The 11,058-nt window shown below is 48.4% G+C and overlaps 1 protein-coding gene across 1 annotated transcript in view; it reads left to right on the forward strand.

Moving 5' to 3' along the window:
* The first annotated feature begins 410 nt into the window (after positions 1–410).
* The window catches only part of GTF2IRD1 (GTF2I repeat domain containing 1), a 48,053-nt gene continuing 37,405 nt past the window's right edge, over positions 411–11,058 (forward strand). Inside the window, 6 exon segments of the mRNA XM_031060371.1 lie at positions 411–536; positions 2,577–2,718; positions 5,513–5,659; positions 9,244–9,427; positions 10,931–11,055; position 11,058. The exon segment at position 11,058 is cut by the window's right edge and continues 92 nt beyond it. Of these exon segments, the coding sequence (XP_030916231.1) occupies positions 414–536; positions 2,577–2,718; positions 5,513–5,659; positions 9,244–9,427; positions 10,931–11,055; position 11,058 (722 nt within the window). The 5' untranslated portion in view covers positions 411–413.

The following is an 11,058-nucleotide window of genomic DNA, read 5'->3' on the forward strand; positions in this document are numbered from 1 at the left end:
CACTTCAGCACCACATCCTCTGGCTTGCATGGCCACAGGCTGCAATCTGGGGTGTCCCACCATGCAGCTGGTCCTGTGGCCCCTGTGGTGGTGGCATCTCCTCGAGGGTGAGCTCCAAATGCAGAGATGACCTGGCCGCTGCTGGTGCACACAGCATTGGCTCCAGGGTTTGATTACAGCTCAGCAGCTCCTGCAGTTATCTGCCTTTAGCAGAGGACTCATGGGAGCTGGGGGGCTCAGGCTGCTGTGGCCTCTCTGCATGCCTCAGTTTCCCCTGTGTTCCTGTGCCAGCATTGCTCCTGTTGCCCACGATGGAAGTGGGGCCTCTGTGGTCGTGCTCAGCTCCAGCTCTTTGTTAGTAACAGTGATGCACAGCTCTTTCTTTTTTATTTTTTTTCTATTTTCAGGTGAATATGGCCTTGGCAGGGAAGCCTTTAGATGTGACACTCACCACCTCCAGGGCTGACCAATGGAATATGGTTTTTCCCCAGAGAGACGAAATCATCACCAGCTTAGTGTCTGCCTTAGACTCCATGGTAAGAGGCCAGTGGCACCCCTCTCCCCATCCCCCTCCCTCCTTTGGCCTCCATTTAGCAAGGCTGTCTGGGTGCAGGGCTGGCACACGATGCCTGGTGAGCTCATTCCTCTCTCCTCTGCTGCTGGAAAGCCCAGGGAACTGCTGAGAAATAAAAACCCTTTCCTGCCCTGACAGCCATAAGGATCATAAAGTCAGCACAAGTTAATCTCCGTTGTGTATTGTTTTCCCATTAATATTTATGTTGGTATCAACTGGCTGAAGGGTGCTTGGCTTTTTTTTTTTCTTGCTGTTTTACCAATGTTACCGTGAGCATTTACACAACAGCAGAACAATGGCTTTTTATCTCTGAGAACAAAGAAAATAACTTTCATATCTTTTGACGTAGAATTCCCGGTGGAAGCCTTGCCTAAGTCAGCCGTGCTTACATAAACAAGATAACTGTCTGGATTAAGTCTCATGGACCAGAGCTAATCTTATTTTTAACTGTGAAAGTGATCAATAAGGGAAAGAGGATGTGTAGTAACAAATGTCTAATGCAATGAGATGTGCTAAATAGCTCTCTCTTTTTAAAGTCAAGTCATATGTAATGCATTTATCTAGGATATGTTTTCCTCTCTATGCAGGTAGAGGTTTTTTCATTAATACCAATTTCCTTCTCTTTGACATCACCACCCCACTAAGGAGCAAGTTCCCTGGAGCCTACACACCCCAAGCAGCTTTGGTGATTTATATACTTGCCATCCTGTACAACAAATTATGTTACCATAGTTTGGCTTCTTAACGAATATTCATTATTATGCAGTCCTTGTTAGGAGCTTACACAGGGGCCAGGGAGCCAAGCTGCTCCTGAAATTCAGCCTTTAACCCAGCACTTCAGAGTGGCAGGCTCTGTGCTCACTGAAACCTAGCTGCCCGCGTGCCTGGTAAATAAACCACAGGGCCACATGCATATCACCAAACAGGGTTAGGGTTTGGATTTGTTCTGCACCCAGATCTCACATACCTTCATTTTTGTGTCTATTTTTTGAGTGTTGGACTTTTTGAGCAAAATACTTCTCTTTGCAACCGGGTTCTGAAAGGAGGTTTCTTAAAAATACCTGTTTTGTGGGATTTGATTCAATGCCTCCTTGAAGAAGGTGAGCAGGAGGTAAAATGACCTAGCACAGAAGCTGGTTTAAGCCCACACAAGTGAAGCTCATTGTAGGTGTGTGCAGGGAGCTGGAGGTAGCTTAGGGAGGTTGATCCATGTAACCCCCCTGCTCCCTCCCTGGCTGCCAGCATCCTCCAGCTCCTCTGTGGGATTGTTGATGTGTCTAACCAGGGCTGATGCTGGGAAAATTCTCCCTTTTTTACCCATTTCAATGATGACCTGGGGATAGCATCTACCTAGCACCAGTGCTGTAGCTATAGGAATATGACTCAGGCTGCTAGCACTGAGTAACTATTATAATATAAAAATATTAATAAAAATGCATATACATGTGTATTATGTAGAGCAGGAAGGGCATGTTACATAAAATGGATTAATGGAAGAAGTTTTTTCCATCTCTTTGTTGTTTTGCATAACTGTACAAGAAGAATCGTTCCACTAATCTGGACTTTGACCATATTAGTGTTCTGCAGCTCAAATAAGATTCCCGTGTTCCTTATTCCATTAGAGCTGGTGGAAAAATGCAAATTGTTATCAGTTGTGGTGTGGGTTTTTTGTTAGATTTTTTTTAACAGGAATGTTTTCTTTTAAAGAAATGCAATAAAATGTTTATTTTTAGGCTAGGAAAAAGTGAAATAAAACGATGGGTAAATAGCTCTTGTTTTCCAGCTGGCTATTTTTGTAGAGCTGTAAACTCACCGAAATTTTTTAGGCGACGCCATAAACGCATGAAATTCTGACATAAACCAGAACACTGCTTTTGATGGAAGAATCTTTTTGATGGGAAGGATAAAACCCCACTGGGAAATGGCAGGGAGTGGGAAGGAGGGGTGGGAAGGAGGAATGCTGTCCCCAGCCTGTGCTGTGCTGACCTGGTGCCTCCAACAGTGCTCGGCGCTGTCCAAGCTGAACGCGGAGGTTGCCTGCATCGCCGTGCACGAGGAGAGCGCCTTCGTGCTGGGCACTGAGAAGGGAAGGGTCTTCCTCAGCGCCCGCAAGGAGCTCCAGGCTGACTTCCAGAAGTTTTGCAGTGAGTATCTGCACCTGCAACATCTTCCGTGCCAAGGTTGGCACTCCAGCTGTGCCAGCTGTGACTCCTACTGCGCATGGAGCGGGCACTGCAGTGCTGTCTGTCAGTCCGTGGGGATGAGGGGTGTTAAGTGATGGAGGAGTTGGGAGGGAGCTGCAGCCAGAGCCTCTTCCCTGCCAGGGAGGGCCCTGCATGCCCTGGGTTTTCTCTCCTGAAGCATCCCTGAGGTGGCTCAGGGCTGGATGGCTGCTGTGCTGCCGTGCTGCTGTTAGCCTCTGGCAGTGCTGCCTGAGTGCTGCAGTGGTTTTTGAGGACTTAGCAGAAATAGTTTTTCCTGGTGATCCTCCCAGGAGCAGAAGGGCTTTCTTGGTCCAAGGCTTTTTTCCTGGTTTTGGAAAAACAGGAATGGATTGGTTGTTGTTGTGGAGTTGCTTGTGTTTTTGAGGGATGAACAGTGGTGACAGGATACCTTGAGCAGGAGCTGTGTTCCCCCAGTCTCAGATCAGATTCACCAGGTGTCTGAGAGATACCTGTGTGTTGCAGGCCTTCTGTCCCAGCTCTGTACCTCTGCCAATTTCCAAAAAACAGTCTGGGAGCTGAAGGGGGGATAAGAGCCATTCTGTGAATGTGGACCTCTATTCTTGGACAGCATCATCCCTGGCATGCTAGCTACTGCTTTCTTCACTCAGTGTAGAAACTGGAATGGGATCTGGTGTTGGTGGTGCTGAGGACACCAGACCCAGATCTGTTCTGCAGTGGGATGTCAGTGGAGAGAAATACATGGTGTTGACAGAAACCACATGGGTGCTTAATCCATTGGAGAGGTTGTTCAGGAAGGGTTTGCTCTGGTGACACCAGTGCTATGAAGCTGCCCAGGTCACTGGGTTGTTCAGTGCATGGCTCTACAGGAGCAGCTCTCTGCCATGGCTCTGCCCAGCCCCTCGTCCTGCTGCCCTGGGCAGCTGCTGGCCAACTCCACTATTCCATCCTCTCACATCCTGGTTAGTTATCCTCCACTGTACTCTGCAGGACAGGGGGCATTTGGGAGATGTTTCCTACATTCATGGGCAGCTCTGCCTTCCCTTCCCACCACCCTCAAGATGTGGATGGCAGTGGGGTGGCCAAAGGGAGGGAACTCCCTTGTGTTTCCTCAGGCAGAGAGAGGTTGTTCAGTCCGGAGAAAGGTCCAGAGAATCCTGAGAGCCCCTTCCAGTACCTAAATGGGACTTATAAAAAAGAGGGAGAGTGATTTTTTTCCCAGGCAGATAATGATAGAACAGGGGAGAATGGTTTTAAAGTAAAAGGGTAGAGATTTAGATTAGATGTTAGTAGGGAATTCTTCTTTTGAGTGTTATGAGCTACTGGGATAGGTTGCCCAGAGAAGCTGCAGCTGCTCCATCCCTGGAAGTGTTCAAGGCCAAGCTGGACAGGGCTTGGAGCAATCTGGTTTAGTGGAAGGTGTTCCTGCCCATGGCAGGGAGTGGAATCAGATGGTCTTTAAGGTCTCTTTTGACCCAAACTTGTTCTCTGATTCCATGATTCATCCTGGTTGATGCCCTACTGCTGTGCCTGGGGCAAAGCACCTGGCACTAGATCCTGATTCCCCTGTCTTTGGTTTCATTTATACTTTTGTCAAAAAGAAATAGTCATGTCTGGTTGAAAATAGCAATCTTGAGGATGGGGTTTGAGTAAAGGGGGATGATGCTGCAGACAGGGTGAAATGTGATAACTCTGTCTTGAATTGTACAGGCCCAGACTCAACTCCACTCCATAAAGCCCTTACAACTGGCACACAGTGGAAAGTATCCCTGGAAGTGCCTCTGATTTCTTGCTGCCCTCTTAGAAAGATGTGAATTAATCTAAAGCAGACATCACTTGGAGATGTAAGAAGCCTCTTATCTCTCTGGGACACAGACCTCACTTGAGCACCCTCCTTTATCTGAGCCTCTGGTCCTGCCTCTCATGATGCAGGGAGGAGCTGACAGTGATCAGAACTGATGTCAGTGCAGGAGGGAGAGGCAGTATTTGGAGGATGTAGATGCATTTCACAACCTTGGTTAAACACCCCAAAAAAGTTTTCCAAGGCCTGTTTTGCCATGCTGTGGGAGGCATGTAGAGCTTTCCAGGGGTGGCATGGTGGCTGTTTACTTTGCTGTGTCCAGTTTGTGTGTGTCCCATGTTGCTCCTGACCATTCCCTGTGATGTCCCAGCCATGGACTCTTTCCACAGAAGGATCTGTGAGCTCCTTGAGCACCCAGGCAGCATCCACGCCCGACTGCCAGTAGGAGTCTGTCGAGGATGATGAAGGAATTAGTCCTTTGTCACTGAAAATCCCTTGCAAATTACTGTGGATAGAACAGCAATAATGTATTTGTAGTGTTTAATTTTCTGTGCATTTAGAAATGCAAAGAAGTCAATGCTGAAGATATGCTTTATTTGAGGTTTAATGGGGGAAATTAGCAGGAAATAGCTGGTATTACTGAGCTACGTGATGCTGAAGGGTAAAAAAGCCTCCAAGAAAGGCGGATTTTCTTCTCCTGAGAGATTGAAGGCTAAGCAGATTGAAACCAGAGACTAGAAATGGACTGCCCAATTAGTCATAACTGTTTCAGTCTGGCTGAGTGGGAAAAGCCAGGGAAAAGGGGGCAGGCACTGGATGAGTGCTGGCACCACTGCCTATTGCCAGTACCTTTCCCTGCATGTTGGGGCTGCTGGGATTGTCCAAGCTAGGTGGGAGAGCTGGGACACTTGCCTTCTCACCACAGTGACTCCTGTTTTCTCCTCTCGCCCTCAGGAATCCAGCAGAGGAAGGAGCAGGACGCAGAGGTGCAGAAGAAGGCAAAGGAGTGCGGGCAAAGGGTGCTCAGGGTGTCCCCGGACCAGGGATCAGATGTGTACCTCCTCAGGAAGATGGTAGAGGAAGTGTTTGATGTGCTTTATAGTAAGAACCTTCATGCTTCCCTTTGGGGATATGGAATGTCCCTGGGGCTCGCTGAGCTGCCCAGCACTGCCACCAGCTGTGGCTTTCATGCCAGCCCGGCTCCTTGGCATGGGAGCAGGTGCCTGGTGAAATGGTGAAGTGTGCTCCTGTACAGAGTTAGCACTGCATTGAGATGGGGTTTGGCCACTGCTTCTTCGTTTTCCACCCCAAACTGAGCCAAAAAAATCCCTGTGCTGAATGAAGGATCTTTTGTCTCCCCTGACCAGGGGAAGCCTCTGATGTGATTTCCATGCACACTTTTATCCCTGCCACTGCATCCACAACATCTCTTTCATAGCACTGTGTTGGAGTTCTGCAGATTCACTCTCTCTTTTCCCTGGCAAGTCTATTTAAAAAGAAAACAGATGATTTTCTAGCATGTGGCCCTGCAGCCTCAACTTCCAGAGACGAGGTGGTGCTGCTCCAGCACATGCATCATCCCCAGCAAGAAAGCTTCTGCAATTAAATATAGATGACCATATGGCTGTTGGTATGGAACCCAGTGGGTTGCAGAGCTCCTTCCAGGCCCAATCTGCAGTGGCTTGAGCAGCAGCAGCACCTTCTCACTGACAAGGATCCACTGGAACCCCTATGGAGTGACTGGCAGTAGTGGCCATGCTGCTGGCTCATCCCCTGGCAGCACCTCTACAGCTTTGCTAGTCAGGGTAGGAAAAGCAAAACTGGCTTGGGAAAACAGAGCCCCAGTTATTCCCCCATGCTGCTGAGAGGGTTGTGTTAGTTCTGCATGATGCTTTAGGGAGTGCAGGCCCTGTGGCTGGACCAGCTGCAGGACTGGGTGTTGTGCTTTTCTGGCTGCAGCTCCCCATCACCATCTGAGATTCATGTAGAGCCCTGCTGGTCTGTGCAGGGCTCCCTGAGTGCCCCTGATTGTTGATGTGATCTGGGAATGGGCATTCCCACACAGCAGGAGCTGCCACCAGCCATGCTGGGCTCACATGCAGGATTTGCTGCTGCTGGCTGTTGCATCTTCCACAAGCTTCAGAGACAGGAAAAGGGAGCTGGCATCCCTTCTCCCCTGGGACAGACAGTCACTGAAATTTTCTGAAGCCACTTAAAGGACTTAGAGGCAATATTCCCATTAATGGGAGCAGTCAGATCCTCTTGCTGCCTTCCAAAGGCTGGGCCCAAGGATGAAGGAAGGGATGGTGCAGAAGAACCAAGGGAACAGAATGAGGAGGGGTTTTTTTTGCTGCTCCAAGCTGCAGGTCTCATTGTCCTGCTGCAGGTACAGTGCCAAACTTTGCTGTCCTCTTGGGAATATGTGAATTATTAAAATCTGACACACAATAAATACATAATTGCATTAGAAAAGCTTGATCAGGGTGCATCTGCATGGGCTTTATGAACCAGGCAGCCCATCCATTGGATTACTAGTAAGGCTTTTTACAGTTTCAAGGTTTATGGAGGTGTGTGGGGACACATTGGCCATGTCCTCTACCCAGCATGGCCAGAAGAAGCTTGGGCATCCCTGGGACAGCAGTTTTGGCTTTGGCCCTGGATGTGATTCTGCCTTTGCTGCTGCTTCAGTAATGTCAGCTGTTTCCATCCTTGAGCCTCTCTGTGGTGAAACCTGGCAAAGCTGCTGCTCCCCTCCCTTCATCCCCACTGGGAAAGGCCTCTCCTGCTTGAGTGGGGAGAAATGCACAGGAGACTGTAGATGCCCCAGGGTGATTCTGTTTGTAGCACTGAGAGGTCTGTCAGAGTTTAACAATGATGATTCTTAGGTTGGTTTTTTTTTTTATCCTTTCATCAATAAGGATTGGAAACAAAAAATCTTTTAAAATGCACAGTCAAAAAGATTCCCTTCAGAGCCTGGTAATCTCTGCACCAACAGGATGACTGATTACCAGTGGCTTCTATTAAACAGGCATTAATGATGATTATTGTCTCTTTAGCCAAACCATGAGTCTCTGTGCAGCAGTGCAAGGCTTCTGAAGGTCACCTTGGCAATAACACAGTCCCCATAAAAATATGTTTGGGGATTTCTTGAGCATTGGGTTGATAAGGAGCCACTGTGGACATCGGGAGCTTCTCCCAATCATGAAGAGAGGTGATGAAGGGAGATGAGAGCTGCTAGAGCCAGCACATTGGGGCAGGGAAACTGTCAGCTTGCAGAAAGTAAACTCATGGTGTCATGGTTCAAAGGCTTATTTTAAAACTTTGGTTATTTGCTTAATTAAAATATTATCAATCCTCCCTATAAGAAGCCTTAATGGCCTGTGCAAGTTGCACCTTGTTAGTTATAATGCATTCCTTCAAAGGACATGGTGAAGAAATCACTTTTAGTAAGGACTTGCTGGCAGTGTCACGAGATTTGCAGTATTTCTGTAAGATCTTTTGGTTTTGTTTTGTTTTGTTTTTTTTTTTTTAAGAAGAGGGGAAAAAAGAAAAGATTGGAAAGAAAATCCACAGTATAAAATCCCTCAACAACTTAAAGGTTCTATAACCTTCTCTCTCTGCCCCTCAGCTTGGAGATGAAGGTGCAGGCACTGTATCATGCCACCAGATGTTCTGCATCTGGACACTGTTTTGCCAGACAGGTTGCATTCTTGCATGGCTGTTTCTTGTGCTTCATGCTTTCAGCACCATGTTTATTGATCACAGTGGCTTGGGTTGGTTTGCAAAGTAATTTTTCCCCAGAGAGTGGCTTGAGGGTTTTGAAATCCTTCAGAGCAGGCTATTTTTCTGATGGTGTGTTCTGCTTGCAAAGTATAGGAGGGCAGCCCTGGTCTGGGCACACAGGCTCTTTATCTGGTTTAGAAAATCCCTATATAATGGCAATGCTGCTACAAGGGAAGGAAAAGCAATTTGTACCTGGCTCCTTAGGGAGATTTTGGTGGCAGAGGTAAAATGGAGCCAGAGGCACATGGTGGGGACATGGTGGGACTGCTGCCAGTGTTGAGGGGAGCAGGTGAGAGTTCTGGGCAGCTGGAGGGGACTGTGCAGTCAAATGTATCAATGTTCAAGCTGTCTGTGAATAGTGGGATGGAGGGAGATTGTTGGTTTTGGTTTTTTTCCTTGTCTGTCAAAGTGAATCAAAGCTGCTTGACAGCAACAGCAATCAAACTGTTTTCCGTTCTTCCAGGAGGTAAAATAAGAAAACTGACTAGAAATGAGGTTCCCAGAATATCTCAGTAAGCATGAGATAAAAATCATTGTGAGCTCCTCTGCCTTCTTTGTCAGCCCTTGGCTCCCTCCCACCTTGCTGATGGCCATGTACCTCACTGGCATATGGCTGGGCACTCCCAGGGGTGGGCTTGTGCCAAGTGACCCCAACTGAGGATTCTACTGTGAAACCTGAATGATGAGACATCTGTTTATTGGCTTTTATGAGCTTTTTATTAATTAGTGCTTTTAGAAAGGAATTGGAGTGCCTTGCATGCTAAGTGTGAAGGTAGGAATGGGTTTTTTCTCCGAGTGATCCTGTTGGTATTTCTTGCTCTTGCATTTACTGCTCCAGCCCAGCTCAGCCATGGTGAGGGGCACAGGGTGTTTGTCAGTGTGTAACTCTGTCCCCTCCCCAGGTGAAGCCATGGGGAAGAGCAGCGTGGTCCCCTTGCCCTACGAGAGGTTCCTGAAAGAGCCAGGCTCGCTGGCAGTGACTGGCTTGCCTGAGGGAATCAGCTTTAAGAAACCCCTGGAGTATGATGTGAAATCCCTGATGGCCATCCTAGAGCACAGCCACAGCATCCGCTTCAGGCTAAAAAGGTAATTTTAATTCTGGGGACCTCCAAGGAGCAAGAGAGCAGCCAGCCCTTGGGATGGTGGCACAGGCAGGAGGGTCCCTCCCATGTCCCAGCTTCTCCTCAGGACCCACAAACCTGGGTCCAGCCATGCCAAATCCAGCCTTGCACAGAGATTTGATCGTGCTGGGGGGCTTGAGTCCATTTCAGGCTCATTTCTATAAAAAGTGTGTGTAAACATGCACATTAACTGCATCTTTTTATGTGTCTCTGCCAAAATTTCCACTGCGGTAAGCTAAGTGCTTCTCTGTCTCCAGAGGGATTTCCAGGGTAAATGCTGCAAGTGTCTTCCCAGGCTGAAATGGGTTTTTTAATGCCAGGCAAGGAGGGAAGTGGGGGACTGCAGCAGAGCAAACTCCCCCTTTTGGCCACATTTATGCAAGGGGTTCAGTAGTTTTAGGTGCATTTCCCTTGCATTTGCCTGGCTGGCAGCACCTCAGATCCATTCAGAAAAATGCTGAGCATGACCAAATACCTCCTCTAAAGGCTTGATGCTTCTGGAAAATCAGGCTGAGACAGCTAAAAGTAGGACACGCAGAATTTGTGCTGTCTGTGAGCTTGTGGCTCCCTGTCTCATGTGGAGCACGTTGGTTTCTTCAGTCTGAAACTCATTTTCAGGCTGAGCGAGCTCCCCCTTGAATGTGCCATGGGTGCTGGGGGCTGTCATAGGCAATGGAGCCAAGTGATTGTGGTCATTAAAGGTTTTACCCCTTAAATGCACCGGGCATGGAGCTGTGCAGCTTGGTCCTAGCTAAAAAAAACAAAAGCTTTGAACTAACCAGCTTTGACTAACCAGCTCCACTTAAAGAAGACAAGAACCATTTAGGTGCCTGAAGATGCTCAGGAGTTTGAGTGAAGGATGTAACTTGTGAATCACAGAACAGAACTATAGAATGATTTGGGTTGGAAGGGACCTTAAAGATAATTTTGTTCTAACCCCTGCTGTGGATAGGGATGCCTTCCACAAGACCAGGCTGCTCCAAGCCCCATCCAGCCTGGCCTTGGACACTTCCAGGGATGGGGCAGCCCCAGCTTCCCTGGGCAACCTGTGGTAGGGCCTCACCACCCACACAGGGAAGAATTTCTTCCTAATAGCTAATCCAAACCAACCCTCTTTCAGTTTGACACCATTCCCCATTGTCCTGTAACTCCCTGCCTTTGTCAAAAGTCCCTTTCCAGCTCTCCAGTACCTTTGGGTAATGGAAGGCCAGAGAATGTTCTCCCCAGAGCCTTCTCTCCTCCAGAGTGGACAATCTTAACTCTCTCAGCCTTTCCAAATAGGAGAGGTGCTCTAACCTGTAATGGTCTTCATGATGCTCCTCAACAAGAAGCCTGGCAGCTGGTGGTGTCCCACCCTCCCAGGCACGGCTCTTCTTCCCCATCCACATCCTTTCTTGTTGCACCTTAGCACTGCCATGGGCTCAAAGGAACCTGTTTTTCCCTCCTCTTCTCCCTTCCTTCCCCTCAGGCCAGCAGATGAGCCCAGCCGAGAGCCCAACCCCAACATCGAGTTAACTTGTTCCTCCCTCGCCTCCAAGGGCAGCCGAGACTCTGGTGCCAACGGCCCCCTGGCCAAACCCACCTCGCAGGACGCCC

This window comes from Geospiza fortis, unplaced genomic scaffold (assembly GCF_000277835.1).
Source record: "Geospiza fortis unplaced genomic scaffold, GeoFor_1.0 scaffold59, whole genome shotgun sequence".
NCBI classification, from domain to species: Eukaryota; Metazoa; Chordata; class Aves; order Passeriformes; family Thraupidae; genus Geospiza; species Geospiza fortis.